Source organism: Mobula birostris, chromosome 9 (assembly GCF_030028105.1).
Source record: "Mobula birostris isolate sMobBir1 chromosome 9, sMobBir1.hap1, whole genome shotgun sequence".
NCBI classification, from domain to species: Eukaryota; Metazoa; Chordata; class Chondrichthyes; order Myliobatiformes; family Myliobatidae; genus Mobula; species Mobula birostris.
Genome location: NC_092378.1, coordinates 94,283,344 through 94,301,333, shown reverse-complemented (window position 1 = coordinate 94,301,333; position 17,990 = coordinate 94,283,344). Strand labels below are relative to the sequence as shown.

Here is a 17,990-nt window from a genome sequence, read left to right as displayed (position 1 = left end):
AGCCTCTGCATCAGCACATAGTTCTGCACAGCTTCCACCGTCTTCAACAGGATCCTACCACCAAACACATCTTCGTCTCCCCACTTTCCGCTCTCTGTGACTCCCTTGTCCATTCTTCCCTCCGCACTGATTTCCCTCCTGGGACATACCCATGCAAGCAGAACATATGCTACACCTCCATTCAGGAACCCAAACAGTCCTTCCTGATGAGGCAACACTTCACCTGCAAGTCTGTCGGGGTTATGCTCTATATCTGGTACTCCTGCTGCAGCCTGCTATACATTGGTGAGACCCGACATGGACCGGGGGACCACCTTCACTCTGTCCACAACAGGGAGGATTTCCCGAGGCCCATCATTTCAATTCCACTCTACATTTCCATTCCGACATGTCAGACCATGGTCTCCTCTACTGCCACGATCAGGCCCCTCTCAGACACCTCATGTTCCATTTGGGTAGCTTCCAACCTAATAACATAAAAATTGATTTCTCCAACTTCTGATTATTTCTCCCCCTCCCCCTTCTCTCCTTTTCCATTCCCCATTATGGCCCCCCTCTTCTCATCTGTCTATCGCTCCCTCTCTGGTGCCCACCCTCCCTTTCTCCCATGGTCCATTCTCCTCTCCTGTCAGATTGCTTCTTCTTCAGCCCTTCGCCTTTTGCACCATACTGCTCACTTCATTCTGCCTCGCCTCCCCCACCCTCCAGCCTTGCCCCTCACTGGCTTCACCAACCACCTGCCAGCTTGTACACCTCCCCTCCCACCACCCACTTCCTTTCCAGTCCTGATGAAGAGTCTCCACCCGAAACATTGTCCTTTGATTTCCCACCATAGATGCTGCCTGACCTGCTGAATCCCTCCAGCATTTTGTGCATGTTACTCTGGACTTCGAGTACCTGCAGAACCTCTTGAGGTTATGCTTTTCCTCTTCTTATTTCCTACGCCTGGAGTACTGATGTTAAGGGTTGATTTACAGAAGGGGTTTAAGATGAGTGAAATGGTGGGGAGGGAGTAACTGCTCCGTCATTTGGTAGTTGGAAAGTATAAAATAATTATACGTTCACCTTATGATCAGGGCTGAGCCATTTAAAGACACAGGAAGGAATGCCCTCACCTGTTGTGCCAGGAAACACAATTGAAAATTTTATCGCTTGTAATTTTTTATTGTGAGGCAACGGCATTAGGAACTGAAAAACAGGAGCAGCGAGAAAACCTCCATCCTGCCCTACTATTCAGTAGGGTCAGTACAGCTTTTACCAAATTCCTTTCATCAATGATGTGTTCAACTTGAAATTAACATCTGACACTGTATTGATTCCTGTTTGCAGGCCGACTCCAAATTTCCTCTAACCTCTCTGTGAAAATGTTTCTCAATTTTCTGTCTGCACATGTCTTCATTCACCCATCAGTTCCTCTTAATGTCTTGAAGGCATTGATCAAATCACCCTTTAACCTTCTACATCTCAGGGGTACAACCCTGATTAATGCAATTTCTCTTTGAAGTTTAACCCTTGGACCAGGTAACAATCTGGTAATCAATACACATTGCAGGCTTTATTGCTTTTCAAATCTCCACACTGCATATTACAGCAGAGAAATACTCTCTACATCGACAACTTCCTTCTTACCACTACTCACAGTATCCATATAGGGCAGTGGCTCTCAACCCGAGGTCCAGAGACCCTTTGCTTAATGGTATTGGTCCATGGCATAAAAAAGGGAGGGAACTCCAGTATAGGGCTTTATATAGCTGCAACACAACTTCTTGCCTCTTGTAACGAAGATTTAAGGACCAACATTCCATTAAGCTTTGCAATTAGTTGGATTGGGCTTAATTGCCTTAATGGCTGGAGGGCAGTTCAGCAATGCATGCAACAGCATTCAAGACTTCCCACGGCAGGATGGTGCAATGTGGCAGTACAGAAGATACTGGTGCAAGGGTTTCTTCTTTTACATTACTGCTAAGGTGAGTAAAATGGCTTCTCTGTACTGTTAACTGCTGAGACAGTGGTTCTCTATAGCAGCATGTTTGGGTTTTAATTAGTGATAACGGGACTTGTATTCATTTGCTAACCAATTGGGATAGATGTTATTCTTTCTGTATGTGTGAAGCTGTTAGTTTGCGCGGGCTTGGGGGAGAAGGCGCGAGGAGGATGAAGGGAGAGGACGTGGATTGAGGAGACAGTTGCTGGGCCCGCTGGGCCGTGGCTCAGGGCAAGAGCCCAGGGGTCCACGACGAGCAAAGGAGGATCAGCGAAAAGGAATCCGTGAGCTCTAACGTTTGTGCACTGGACATGTTTATGAGATTATTGGCGCCTTTTATTTGTTTTCCTTTTCTTTTGTTTCTCTACTAACCCCATACTTAAATATAAAATCTTAATCGTGTAACCACACATTGTAGACTGAATGTTATTTCAAGGTACGGATGTTACACAGGGGACACAACACACAGCATCCATCCAAACCAGAGTGCTAAAGTTTGGCTGGGTAGGGGGTGCCACCCCTGAGATCATGCCACTAGATGCAACGAGTCTTACAATGGAGATCAGATGCAAACAACCTAAACACGTACTCTGTCCCTGAGCCAGTCATTGATTCGCAGGGCACTTCACAGATGGATGTGATAGAAAAGGTAAATGAAGACAAGCAACTCACTTCTATTAAACTCTATCTTAATTAATATAAATTATTTTAATCAATACAACCAATTTACATCAGTGAATTGTAAGTGATGTTTACAAATAATTTTAATTTTTATTAACTTTTTTGGCCATATTTGAAACTCCGTGGAGTCATTGTTGATTACATCCCATTCACCTGCACACCACTGCGTCACCGCATCGAATAAATCCTGTTATTGGGACAGGTCACACCCAGAGAGTTTTAAATGTGGACTCAGTGGATACTGGAACAAGGCAAGTAGATGGATTTATGACACACATCAACCAGAATCTAAGTCAACAAAGGGCTAGATTCAGCAGAGATCAAGGTGTTATTAATGTGTTTAACAGGGGTGGAGATGCATCTCTACCAAAGTAAGTGTAAGGCACTCCTTCCCTCCGTTAGCCTGCAGGTCACCCTTGGGCAAGGTCTATCACCTTTACCAGCCTGCAGGTCACCCTTGGACAAGGTGTATCACCTTTACCAACCTGCAGGTCACCCTTGGACAAGGTGTATCACCTTTACCAGCCTGTAGGTCACCCTTGGACAAGGTGTATCACCTGCTTAGCCTGCAGATCACCCTTGGACAAGGTGTATCACCTTTACTAGCCTGCAGGTCACCCTTGGACAAGGTGTATCACCTTTACTAGCCTGCAGGTCACCCTTGGACAAGGTGTATCACCTTTACCAGCCTGCAGGTCACCCTTGGACAGGGTGTATCACCTTTACTAGCCTGCAGGTCACCCTTGGACAAGGTGTATCACCTGCTTAGCCTGCAGGTCACTCTTGGACAAGGTGTATCACCTTTACCAGCCTGCAGGTCACCCTTGGACAAGGTGTATCATCTGCTTAGCCTGCAGGTCACCCTTGGATAAGGTGTATCATCTGCTTAGCCTGCAGGTCACCCTAGTGGATTAGTGCATTAGTGGAGAGAGAAGCTGAGACAATGTTTCAGGTGAAAAGCCGGCTAGTGGTGTAGTGCTATCTGCACCGGACTTCGAGGCGATTGGTTCCAGGTTCAGATCTGGCCAGCTCTTTGTTACTAGGCTAGCAACTGGGCCTCATAAAAACAGACAAATGCTAAACAAACGGCAAGGTTGCCAGCCAATGCGCCACAAGGCAGAGTAGAACAACAAGAAGAAAAGTGTGTTTTATGTTGCAAAGTGGGAAAGGGTGAGATAAGAAGAGGGAGTTTCTGTAGTAGGGTGGGAACCAAAAATAACAATTATTTTAAAAGCCAGAAGTTAGAGACAGAGAGAGGAAGTAGAAAAATGAAGTGGAACTGAAATATCTTGCAAAAACAAAATGTGGCAATGACCGGCAACCCTGAGAGTTTGCAGTGTGTCTGGATGGAAGATGGATCTGTTCCTTGGACTTACATTGGTCGTTATCAGAACAACATAGGAGTTTGAAGGTAGAAATCAGGAAGGGAATGGGAGAGAATTAATGTTTCAAGCAACTGGAAGCTCAGACATGCTTGTAGAGTGAATACAGGTGTTCTGGAAAGCAAGCTCCCAGTCTGTATTGGATTGCTCCAGTGTGGGGGAGATCACATGGCCACACCCCCACAAACCCGGTGGCTCTGGTGGATAGGGTGGTGTCATGGCTGTGGGTTTGTGACGGTGTGGCCAGGGTTAATACAGACTGAATACAGATGACTGGGTCAGGAGAAAGGTGAGTGAATTGCTGCTTCAGCTGGAAGGACTGCTTGGGAAGGGATGAGGCGAAAGGGCAGGTGTTGCAATTCCTGCATTCAAATGGAACTATAATGTGAGAAAGAGACTGGTTGGTGAAGATGGAAAATTGGATTGAGGAGTCATGAGGGAAAGAGTTACCATAGAGTTCTGAAAGGGGAGTTGCTCCCATGGTCGAATCCCATTGAAGGTGGCAGAAATGACAAAGGATAATCTGCTGAATGTGAAGGCTGGTTGAATGGAAGAGCAGAACAAAGGGCTAAACTGATTTCGAATGGTGCCTCCAAAGACAAAGGACAATGTTTGGCCCACTGTTCTGATCCTACGTACAGTGCATGCAAAGATCAGAGTTCTCTCACTCTGGTCTAATCAACCATTGCCCGCGACACTTTGTTCAACTCTGGGCTACAATTTGACATATCTCTGCATTTACCTAGCTAATGTAAACACAAATGATCAAAGTGTTTACGGGTGGATTTCAAAGGAGAAAGAGTGAGGGAGTGAAAATTGTGAATCCCAGAGCTGGGAGCCTATTCAGTTAATGAGACAAGCAACAACTCTGGGCACACATCTTACCTGAAGCAGTTTCTGTGATAAAGCTTTCCATCGACCAAGTACCGTTGAACCAAGAGAACATTTTTTTTGCAGATGCCACAGCTACTGGTTAGTGTCCCTGACTTGCTTGATCTGTCTCCCGTATCACGAACTGGAACCTTGTTCTAAAGAGAGGGGAAATGTCCACATTTCACATTAATTTCTCCAAGTGTCAGTCACAAGACCGTCCACAGGTTTCCCACAATTTGACTGCTTTGAGGAGGAGAGATAGCTGACCTGAAATGGTGCTGCTCAGTGCATGGTTTATGCTGCTCACAGGAGCACAGCCAAAGAGCCAACAACTCAGAGACAGCTCACACTGCCAAAGGAGGCTATAGGAAGCTCATGCAGAGGGATGGAATTGAAACAGAAACTGACTATGAAACCTTCAGCCGATTTGGGAGAAATTTACCTCTCAATAGGTCTTCTAGCAGAACTGAACAATGCATTGTGGTAATTGTGGGAGAGAAGTAAAACTGAAATCCACAGAATAATTTAAGAAAAATTTGAAAGCAACAGATAAAATGGAACTTCTTCAACTCCATTTAGCTTGTAACATCACAAAACTATTTGGGTAGCTAGGCAAAGTTTTAACCTGTTTCTGACCCTCTTCACCAACTACAGACAGCCTCTCTCACCAAGCCACCCAGATCAGTGGCAAACAATAAATGGGTAGCTGATAGTTAGTTGCTAATTGGTTTGTTAATGTCACATACCCTGAGATATAAAGAAAAACATCTGCATGTCATCCACACGGAATAACTGGCTATACTTATTATTCCATGCATGAGCACAGTGAGGTAGTACAAAAGAAAGAGGATGCAGAATATAATGTTAGATTGACAGAGAAAGTGCAGTGCAGGTCAACAATAAGAGGTAGATTAAGGCATTAAAAGTTCAGCTTTATCATACAAAAGGACGGCCACGAGGATAGTAGCCGCTCTTGAGGCAGTAGCATATGTTCACAAGTTTTAGTCACTTCGGCCCGATGGGAGGGGCAGAAGAGACAATGACTGGGGTGCGAGGTATCCTTGATTACATTAACTGCTTTCCAAAAGCAGTGGGAAGTGCGGACAGGACAATCCTACCAAATACCTGAATGCCTGCAAAAGAGTTTGCTGTGATTATTTAGTGACTATTTTTTGCCCAAATTACTTTCATCAGGTTACTCACCCAGGGAAAGTATCATGGTTACAGACCAGAGTAAGTTACTTAACGTCTAGGACCTGATCCACCTTTGAGTGAGTTCTCAGGTGTTCTGAACCACACATAATCCTATCATCAACTCACAGTCAACAAGGGCAAAGCTCGTGGGTAACATTGTTCTCTGAGCGAGTACCTTTGTACATACGCCAGACTGATAACTGCATGGGCTTGGGCTTTCATGTGCCCAGATGGTCCAGTCTAACACTTCTGCCTTTATAACGAAATGGCATATTGTCTGAGCAGCCACCTTTAAAAGAACTATCCAATTAACCCCAATCTCCTGCTCTTCCGCCGCTGTACTACAAATACATTCCTTCCTTCCTTTATTTAGAGATAAAGTGCAGAACAGGCGCTTCTGGCCCAACGAGCCACACCACCAGCAACCCATCAACTTAATCAGAGGACAATTTACAATGACTAGTTGACCTACTAACCAGTTATGTCCTTGGACAGCGTGAGGAAACGGGAGCAGCCAGGGAAGCCCACACGCTCACAGGGAGATGCACAAACTTCCTACAGGCAATGTCAGAATTGAACTCTGAACTCCGACGCCCCGAGCTGTAATAGCGTCGCACTACTCACCACGCTACCCACAAAAGTTTTTTTTGAAAGGTAATATGTTGCAGTATTCATTAACATGTATTCAGCCATTGATTTTGGTTCCTATGTCATCTCCATTGCCAGTCACCTTGATTCTCAGTGCTGAGGTTACCAGCTCATCAGATGGTAGGAAGAGTTTCTCTTGACACACCATCTGCAGCATTCAGTGACCTTCAGCAGCTTTTACAGATACACCATAGAAAGTTATCTGTCCAGCTTGGTGTGGCAACTGCTCTGCTGAAGACAACAGGAAATTGCAGAGAGTTGTGAACGCAGCCCAGCCAACCAAGAAAACCACCCTCCTTTCCTTTGATTTCGTCTACACTTCCCACTGCCTCAGGAAAGCACCCAACAAGACCCCTCCCACCTCGCTCATTTTCTCTTTACTCCCCTCCCATCAAGAGGAAGGTAGAAAAGCTTAGGAGTGTGTACCACAGGCTCAAGGACAGCTTCTACCCTACAGTTATCAGAAATCTGAATGGGCCCCTTATTGAATTAAGATGAACTCCCCATCACCCAGGACATGACCTCTTCTCATTGTTACCCTCAGGAAGGAAGTACAGGAGCCTAAACATGCACTCAGTGACTCAGGTACAGCTTCTTCCCCTCTGCCATCAGAATTCTGAATGGACATTGAACCCGTGAACACTACCTCACTACTTTTTCACTACTTATTTAATTTAACTACATATATATTAAATTAAATATATATACTTACAGTAATTCACAGTTTTTATTACGTATTGCTCTGTACTACTGCCATATAATAAATTTCTGCCAGTGATATTAATCGTGATTCAGGTTCTGATTGTGACTCTGAACTATTGATCTCTCATCTGCTTCACCATGGCCCTTGCACCTTCTTGTCTTCCTGCACTACACTCTCCCTGTAACTGTAACACTATATTCTGCAGTGTTTTTCCCCTCTTTACTACCTTGATGTACTTATGTATCAAATTAACTGTTTGGATGGCACGTACACAAAAGTTTTTCCACTGCATCTCGATGCATGTGACATTAATAAAGAACATAAGAACATAAGAAACAGGAGCAGGAGTCGGCCATCTGGACTGTCGAGCCTTCTCCACCATTCAATAAGATCTTGGCTGATCTGGCCATGGACTCATCTCCACTTCCCTGCCTTTTCCCTTTAACCCTTAATTCTCCTACTATGCAAAAATCAATCCAACCTTGTCTTAAATGTATTTACTGAGGTAGCCTCTACTGCTTCATTGGGCAGAGAATTCCACAGATTCACCACCCTCTGGAAAATCAGTTCCTCCTCATCTCCGTCCCAAACCTACTCCCCAGAATATATGTTCACTAGTTCAAATCTCACCTATCAGTGGAAACAACTTTCCTGCCTCTATCTTATCTATCCCTTTCATAATTTTATATGTTTCTATATCTCCTCTCATTCCTCTGAATTCCAACAAGTACAGTCCCAGGCAACTCAATGTTTCCTCATAGTCTAACTCCCTCATCTCAACTTCACCTTCACCTTGAAAGACAAGCTCTGGTTCTCTCACCACAGACACTGGCCAACTTGGTTGCACAGTTTCTGATCTTACATCAGGTTTGCAGCAACCATCATTGTTTTGATAAACCAATTCAAGACTCTGTTATCGCTCCCCCAAGACTTCTCCAAGAACAATCTCAACATCTACTCATGAAGATCTCTTCCCTGGTCTTCCAATCAGTAGATCCTGATAGCACAATGAGCAGATAAGTTTCAAGTGCCTGGCCTCCAAGGCAACGCAGCCCAATCTGGCAAGTTAAGTGAAGGTAGCGTCTAGCTCCCAGATTAACAGCCACAGTGACTGCAACACCACTCACTGGCGATGCGACCCGACAGGTTGCCGCAGCGTGAAGCACTGGCTCATGGTTGTCAGTCCGTGTATTCTTGGGGTGCTTTGGCTTAGTCTCAGGCGTCAGCCTCTTCTGTGCTGGCTCCTCACTCGAATCAGTTGCAGGTCTTTTAATGTGAGCCATACCGCCAACTGCAAGATAGAAGGGCAACGTTAAAGGCAGGAAGTAAAATAAAAATTTACATCGTTTGGGCTTTAGTTTTGTGTGCTATCCAGGTGTAGCACGGTAGCATAGCAGCTAGTGCAACTCTCTACAGTGCCAACAATCACCAGTCAGGGTCCAATTCCCACCACCCTGTATGTTCTCCCCATTATGGTCTGGGTTTCCATTTACACCCACTCTCCAAGACATACAGGTTAGGGTCAGGGTTAGTAAGCTGTGGATGTGCTATGTTGATCCTGAAGCATGGCGACACTTGAAGGCTGGCCCCTAACACAGTTGCACTGTGATGGTCATTGGCACAAACAACTCATTTCACTGTGTGTTTCAATATACATGTGACAAATAAAACCAATATAACATGCTATAATTATAATTAGACCTCAATTAACACAGAGAGAATATAAGATAAAGGAGCAGAATTAGGCCATTTAGTCAGAGTCTGCTCTAGCATTCAATTATGGCTGATTTTTTTTAACCCCATTTTCCTGCCTTCTCCTATTAACCATTAACCCCTTTGGCAATCAATCAACCCCAGGGATACAGAAAGAGATCCTGAGGAAATGGATGTTAAATTAATAAAAAAATGAATTTCCACTTAGATCACTGATGAGCTACAAAATTGGAAACCGGTTATCTTAAAATATCTTTTATCTCTGGAATGTGGGTGTGGCTGGGAAAGACCGCATTTATTGCCCATCCCTAAAGGTCCTGGAGATGGTGGTGGTGAGTTGCCTTCTTGAACCACAGAAGTCCTTCTCTGAAGGTGCTCCAGTAGTGCTGTTGGGGAAAGGAGTTCCAGAATTTATCCAGTGACATTGAAGAACGAGTGATGTACTTCCAAATCTGCAACTTGGAGGGAAACCTGCTGCCCTCCTGACCTTCTTGCCGGGAGAGGTCGCACGTTGGGGACGTGCCGTCGGCAGGGCCTGGGCCAATTACTGCGATGCATTTTGTAAATGGTTCACACTGAAGCCTGGTCTTCAATGTTGCTTAAGCTTTGAAATAGCCCAGCAAGTTATTCAATACACAGGTAAATAAATGCCAGCCTTCTTGCTGATTAAATAAATAGGTGCAAGATTAAATAAAACAGCGTAACAATCTAGTTGGATCACATGACAATTGCATGCTCAAACACGACCAGTTTGAATGTTGAGAACGGGAAAGAAACTGCAAGTAACATGCAGAACAGTCTCATTCAACCAGGTAGCTACTTTCTCTGTTGTTGATTTGATAGATATTCTCTCACAGAGTCTGTGTCCCAGAAGGAGCTGTAACAAAAAGTCAGTTGCTTCAACCTGACTGGGGCTGATTCTCAGTGATCATTGCCCATTTTTACTCTCAGTAATCCAGAGAAAATCATTTTAACTGGTGCCTGTATTCTTGCAGCTCACCATGAGGGCTGTGGCCATATACAGGCATGGATATTACCTAATGCTTTGCTGTAATGTTGACTTCAAAACATCAGGGGATGGCAGAAGGACGTTGAGATCCTCGAATGATCAGCGTTCTGTAAGATTGTGGCTACTCTGAACCTGACTTCAGCTTCATGTTCCTGTATGATCCCCAAAACCTGCAGTCCCCAAACAGATCAAAGATCGGCTCGTTTTACCCTTGAATATATTCAGTAACTCAGTCTCCATTGGGTTACAGAATTCAAGACTCTGACACAGAAACTCCTTATCATTTCTATTTCAAATGGCAATTCCTTATTCTAAAGCCAGATCCACAACTTTCAATTTCCCTACCAGAAGGGTTTCTTTGTTTTGTGGCTGTATCACTGTCTGGTATGGGGTGGGGGGGAGGCTACTGCACAGGACCAAAAGAAGCTGCAAAGGGTTGTAAATTTAGTCAGCTCCATCTTGGGTACTAGCCTACAAAGTACCCCAGACATCTTCAAGGGGCAGTGTCTCAGAAAGGTAGTGTCCATTATTAAGGATCTCCAGCAGCCAGGGCATGCCCTTTTCTCACTGTTACCATCAGGTAGGAGATACAGAATCCTGAAGGCACACACTCAACGATTCAGAAACAGCTTCTTCCCCTCTGCCATCAGATTCATAAATGGATCTCCGTGAACACTACCTCACTTTTTAATTATACACATTGTTTTTTGCACAATTTTAATCTATTCAATATACATATACTGTAATTGATTTTTTTCTTCTTCTTCTTTTTCTTCTATATTATGTACTGCATTGAACTGCTGCTGCTAAGTTAATAAATTTCACGACGCATGCCAGTGATAATAAACCTGATTCTGTAAGGAGACAAATCTCAAGGTTGAATATAGTACTGGTACTTTGATAATAAATGTATTGTGAACTTTAAATCCTTGACTTGTTGACCAATTGTGTCCCATTGGTCAACAAGTCAAGGATTTAAAGTTCACAATACATTTAAATGCAACACCTCCAGCACAATTATCCTCAGCACTGATGTCTTCACAAGGCTAAGCCTCAACCCCTACTCTACTCCCTATATCAGATTCTACTCTAACCCCATCCCCAGAGTTTGCAGTTGATACTACCATAGCAGGCTCCATCTCAAAAAATGATGAGTCAGAGTACAGGAAGGAGATATAGAGACTGGTGACATACTGCCCAGACACCAATCTTTCCCTCAATACCTGCAAAACAATGAGCTGGTCATTGACTTCATGAAGTGGGCACATGCTTCTCTTTACATCAATGGTACTGAGCTCAATGGATGAACACTGATCCAGCTATACTAATAACATGGCTAAAGAAGAGGCTAAGAAGGTTTAGCATGTCTCCTTTGACCCTCACCAACTTTTACTGATGCAACATAGAAAGCATCCTATTTGGATGCATCACAACTTGGTATGGCTACTGTTCTGCCTGTGACCACAGAGAGTTGTGGACACAACTCAGCACCACAGAAACCAATCTCCACCTACGTGGATTCTTTCTACATTTCTTGCTGCCTCGGTAAATCAGCCAGCATAATCAAAGACCCCGCCCACCACATCCTCTCTTCCCTCATTTCCCATCAGGCAGAAGATACAAAAGCACATAACCTATTCTAAAACCATTCAAAGCTTCCCTAGTATGGTAAGATGGACTCTTGACCTCGCAATCTATCTCGCTATGACCTTGCACCTTATTGTCTATCTGCACTGCATTTTATTCTACAATGTTTTACTGTTTTCCCTCTTACTACCTCAGTGAGATGTTGTAATGAACTGATCTGGATGAATTTTATGCGAGACAAGTTTTTGCTGTACCTTGGTAAATGTGATAATGACAAACCAATCTCATGAATCAACCTGATGAACCTCTCTGAACTGCCCTCACTACAAGTATGACCCTTCTTTAACGAAACTACACAGTTAAAAATATAAACAAGAGAAAATCTGCAGATGCTGGAAATCCAAGCAGCAGACACAAAGTGCTGGAAGAACTCAGCAGCATCTGTGGCTCCAGGGAAAGATATTCAACTTTCAAAAGCAGAAGACAGTTGGGAGGGATTTGAGGGATAATGGAGCGAAGATAAGATGGATCTACCAGGTTCAAATTAAACAGCAGAATTGACACAGGGGGAGGACAGATACATGGAGCAAGAGGGCATCCTCCTGCTTGATTTTAAGGATGCCTCGCCTCCTCACCACCCAGTAAGTGCAACCAATGTCACATCCAAGTCATATCATCCAGATTTGGAAACACATCATTGCTCCTTCGCTGTTGCTCCTTCTAAATCCAACCCCTCCCTTCCTCACATAGCTGCAGAAGTACCATGGGCTGCAGACCCACTCATCCCAGGGTGCTGCTGTGGACCGGCTCACCCCAGGGTGCAGCTGTGGACCCACTCACCCCAGGGTGCTGCTCCGGACCCGCACACCCCAGGGTGCAGCTGTGGACCCACCCACCCCAGGGTACAGCTGCGGACCTGCCCACTCCAGGGTGCAGCTGCGGACCCGCCCACCCCAGGGCACTGCTCCGGACCGGCTCGCCCCAAGGTGCTGCTGCGGACCCGCTCGCCCCAGGATGCTGCTGCGGACCCACCCACCCCAGGGTGCTGCTGTGGACCCGCCCACTCCAGGGTGCAGCTGTGGACCCACTCACCCCAGGGTGCAGCTGCGGACCCACTCACCCCAGTGTGCTGCTCCGGACCGGCTCACTCCAGGGTGCTGCTGCGGACCCACTCACCCCAGGGTTCTGCTCTGGACAGGCTCACTCCAGGGTGCTGCTGTGGACCCGCCCACTCCAGGGTGCGGCTGCGGACCTGCTCATCCCAGGGTGCAGCTGCAGACCCGCCCACTCCAGAGTGCAGCTGTGGACCCACTCACCCCAGGGTGCAGCTGCGGACCCACTCACCCCAGGGTGAAACTGCAGATCCACACACCCCAGGGTGCAGCTGCAGACCCACTCACCCCAGGGTGCTGCTCCGGACCAGCTCACCCTAGGGTGCAGCTGCGGACCCGCTCACCCCCGGGTGCTGCTGTGGACCCACTGACCACAAGATGCAGCTGCCGACCCACCCTCCCCTGGGTGCTGATCCGGACGGGCTCACCCCAGGGTGCAGCTGTGGACCCACCCTCCCCAGGGTGCTGCTGCGGACCCGCCCACTCCAGAGTGCAGCTCTGGACCGGCTCACCCCAGGGTGCAGCTGCGGACCCGCCCACTCCAGAGTGCAGTTGCGGACCCGCTCACCCCAGGGTGCAGCTGCGGACCCACTCACCCCAGGGTGCGGTGAGTAGCACCACTGTTGTCACGGGGGCGGATACTCACTGGGTGACCGGCCTGTGAAGAAATTATAGTATTGCGAGACGTAGGTCAGGATGCTCAGCCTGTCGGGGACTCTCAGCGCCACCATATCCTCTGCATCCAACAGTGCCGGGATGCCCAGCTCCTCCTCCGCCACGCGGAAAGCCTGGAAAAGCGAGCAAGACTTTAGCAAGCACCTTTGTAGGGTAGTTGGTTTATTATTGTCCAGTGAGAAGCTCTTGCTTTTGTGTCAGCCAAACAGATTGTTGCAGTTGTTCTTCTGTGTGTGATCAAAGCCACACTAACTGGGCACTTTCCCTGTTAACATGGCTAGAAATGTTAAATCTGAACTGTCCAGAACATTAGGCAAATCACATACATAGTTTACCCAACTGTAAGTGCATTGTCCATGATTGCCAAAGAAGCTACATTAACAGTTAAAATCAAGTTTGATTGCTTTAAGAGGGAATAACTGGATTTCTACACACAATCACAGGTACAGTCTTGTATTTCTGCAGAGCATCACAAGTATGAAGCACTAGTCACTGTGTATTCATCAGCTATCTGAGTCTTGAGGAACTCTGTTGCTCAGAAGGGAAAGGGGAAGACAGGAAGCGGTGGTGACAGGGATTCAATAGTTCGGGGAGCAGACAGAAGATTATGTTGACATGAAGGAGACTCCCGGATGGTGCCAGGGTCAGGGATGTCTCATATCGGGTCCACAGCATTCTAAAGGGGGAGGGTAAGTAGCCAGCAGTCATGGCACATATTAATACCGATAATATAAGTAGGAAAAGGAGAGAGTTCCTGAACAGTGAGTATACGGAGCTTGATGGAAAACTGAAAAGCAGGACTTCAAAGGTATTCATCTCCGAATCTCTTCATGAGCCATACACCAGTGATTCATTTTGGAAGGTCAATTAAAGGGTGAATGACAGGTTTCTTAGCAGTGTGGAGGAACTGGGGTTTTTGAGGCCCATGTCCATAGATCCCTCGAAGTTGCCTAAAGGTTGATAGGGTTGTTATGAAAGTGTATGGTGTCTTGGCCTTCACTAGTCAGGGAATGAATGGGTTCAAGAACTTGAGCTAACTTTGCAGCCCGATAAACCCTGGTTAGACCACACTTGGAATATTGTGTTCTGTTCCGGTCACTTCACTATAGGAAGGATGTAGAAGCTTTAGAGAGAGTGGAGAAGAGATGTATCAGGATACTGATGAAGAGTGTTAGCCTAAAATGCTGGCTCTTTATTCCTCTCCATAGTTTCTGACATCCTATGTGGGTTCACCAGGATGCGGCCTGGATTAGAGAGTATGTCTAATGAGGATGGGTTCAGGGAGCTAAGCATTTCTCTTAGGAGTGAAGGTGGAGATAAGTGGTGACTTGATAAACAGGTGCAAGATGATAGGTCAAGTGAACAACCAGAGACTTTTTCCTTGAGTGGAAATGGCTAATACAAGGGGGAATAATTTTACAATGATTGTGGGAAAGTATTGGGGGATGTCAGAGGTAAGTTTTTTCAGAGGCATGGAACACTCTGCCAGAGGTGGTGGTAGAGGCGGATACATTGAGGACACTTAAGAAACTCTTACAGGCACGTGGATGATAGAAAACTGGATGGCTATGTAGGTGGGAAGGGTACATTGACCTTAGAGTAGGTCAGGGGTTCAGCAGAATGTCATGGGCCGAAGTGCCTGTACTGTGCCGCATTGTTCCATGTTAAGAGCAGACTCCCCACACATGACGACCAGCTCATTATTTAAGCCAAGGTTGAGCCTTGCTCCTCGGTTCGCATTTCCCCAGCATGTTCACCAGCTGAGACATTGAAGCATTATTCCCAAAGATTTATTGCTCAAAATAATTGATATTTACATAGACCAATTCGCATGTCCTATTATATTTTAACTAATGACTCCAGAGCAAAGAAGCCACTAACAATTAGAGTTTGGCAATTTCATTCCAAAATTGGTGCATTATTTAAAAATGGAGAAAAAAGAACACAGTTAATTGATTTATGAAGCCCGCTGGAAAACGCTGCCAGATGTAGAGGTGTTCCTTCCCCTGTTGTATATCGAACATCTTTAGACTGGGTACTGATGAAATCATAGTAATTGTGACCACTTGTCCGATATAAAATTAATAACAAAACTATCTGCTTTAATGCAGAATTTAATTAATATTAGGACTATCCAATATTATTAATATTGGAATTATCCAAAGCACATTTATAATGATGTCAGAATTCATCATTTGACAATCATTCACTTTCTGCTTATGAAAAATAATTATGAAAGAGATCTATATGATTTGCTGATCAAATTTAATTCTTTCCTAGTGTGTGCTCCAACTTAACATATGATAACACCATCTTTTATTATTTTTCCCAAAACTTAATCTGAAAATTCTGTAATATTAAAAAGTAAACATTACAATGTATAAATGCCCTGCTTTCTGTTTAGTAAGGTATGCAGTGCAAGTGTACAATTTCTGGCACAGCATCTTAAAGTATAGCAGTTGGAAAGGTGTTGAACCCAGCCAAACCCAATGTCCATCGGTGATCTCTCCGTGCCCTCTGGAAAGCTATGGGGAAATGTGGATGGAATGTTTCACTTGGTGTGGTCAAGGATGTTCCCACATCACCTGAAGATTTTCATACAGCCCAGTGGTTCTCTGGGCTGCTTCTTGATATCCTTCTTTGAAAGTCATCTAATACACACAAAATGCTGGAGGAACTCAGCAGGCCAGACAGTATCTATAGAAAAGAGAAAACAATTGACGTTTCAGGCTGAGACCCTTCTTCAGGACGAAAGGGAGAAGTCAGAGTAAGAAGGTGGTGGGAGGGCAGGAAGACGTACAAGGTGGCAAGTGACAGGTGAGATCGGAGGGGGCAGGGGTGAAGTAAAGAGCTGGTAACTGGATAGGTGAAACAGATAAAGGGCTGGAGGAGGGGGAATCTGACAAGAGAGAGTAAAAGACCATGGAAGAAAGGGAAGGGGAAGGAGAACGAGAGGGAGCTGATGGGGAGGTAAGGAGATGGGGTGAGAGAGGGAAACAGGAATGAGGAATGGCAAAGGAGAGGGGGCAGTTACTGGAAATTCGAGAAATCGATGTTCATGCAATCAAGCAACACACATCAAAGTTGCTGGTGAACGCAGCAGGCCAGGCAGCATCTCTAGGAAGAGGTACAGTCAACATTTCGGCTGAGACCCTTCATCAGGACTAACTGAAGGAAGAGTTAGTAAGAGATTTGAAAGGGGGAGGGGGAGGGGGAGATCCAAAATGATAGGAGAAGACAGGAGGGGGAGGGATGGAGCCAAGAGCTGGACAGGTGATTGGCAAAAGGGATATGAGAGAATCATGGGACAGGAGGCCCAGGGAGAAGGAAAAGGGGGAGGGGGGGGAAAACCCAGAGGATGGGCAAGGGGTATAGTGAGAGAGACAGAGGGAGAAAAAGGAGAGAGAGAGAAAGAATGTGTGTATATAAATAAATAATGAATGGGGTACGATGGGGAGGTGGGGCATTAGCGGAAGTTAGAGAAGTCAATGTTCATGCCATCAGGTTGGAGGCTACCCATACGGAATATAAGGTGTTGTTCCTCCAACCTGAGTGTGGCTTCATCTTTACAGTAGAGGAGGCCGTGGCCATGGATTGACATATCGGAATGGGAAGTGGAATTGAAATGGGTGGCTACAGGGAGATTCCACTTTCCTGGCAGGCGGAGTGTAGGTGCTCGGCGAAGCGGTCTCCCAATCTACGTTGGAGTTTGTCCAATATGCAGGAGGCCACACCAGGAGCACTGGATACAGTAGGTGACCCCAGCATATTTAAAGGTGAAATGTCGCTTAAAACAACACTTAAAAAATCATGTGAACTTGAACCCTGGGGAACTGGCAAATGGTCTGTGTGTGGGTGTTTTAGTGATTGAAGTGCATTGCATCCAGAGAGTTCACAGGGTTCAGAAGCAGACCCCTCCATTTGGACCAGAGAACTGACCTGGTGATTATGGAGGGATTGTGATTAAAAAGTTTACCAGTGTTGGCAATGTGATAGATAGGGAGGAATAAACTTTCCGGTTGAGGGATATATCGGAATGTTGAGAACCTTCGCTCTGTCCTCCACAGACCGCAGGATCTCCTGGTGGTTACCCATTTCAGTCTGACTTCCCATTCCCATTCTGACATATCTGTCCATGCTTCTTCTACTGCCACGATGAGCCCAAACTCAGGTTGGAGGAACATGTCATATTCCATCTGGATAGCCTCCAACCTGATGACATGAATATAAATTTCTGCTGTTAATTTCTTTCACCACTCTAGTTCTAATTCTCAATTTTTTTTTCCATTCACCATTCTGGTTACCCTCTCAGCCTTTCTCTTCTTCACACCTGCCCTCCTTTTCCCTCCTCCTTCCCTTTCATCCATGGTCCACTGTCCTCTCCTATCAGATTCACCCTTCTTCAGCCCTTTACCTCCTCCACCTATCC

General features: G+C 45.7%; 1 protein-coding gene across 3 annotated transcripts in view; it reads right to left on the bottom strand.

Annotated features, from left to right (window-relative positions):
• The window catches only part of micall2a (mical-like 2a), a 112,888-nt gene that overhangs the window by 66,355 nt on the left and 28,543 nt on the right, over nucleotides 1–17,990 (bottom strand). For all 3 annotated transcript variants that reach the window (XM_072268413.1, XM_072268411.1, XM_072268412.1), the window contains exons 3-5: nucleotides 13,533–13,674; nucleotides 8,593–8,756; nucleotides 4,933–5,075 (exon numbers count right to left, since the gene is read on the bottom strand). In XM_072268413.1, coding sequence (XP_072124514.1) covers nucleotides 4,933–5,075; nucleotides 8,593–8,756; nucleotides 13,533–13,674 — 449 coding nt within the window. The remainder of the gene's footprint in view (nucleotides 1–4,932; nucleotides 5,076–8,592; nucleotides 8,757–13,532; nucleotides 13,675–17,990) is intronic.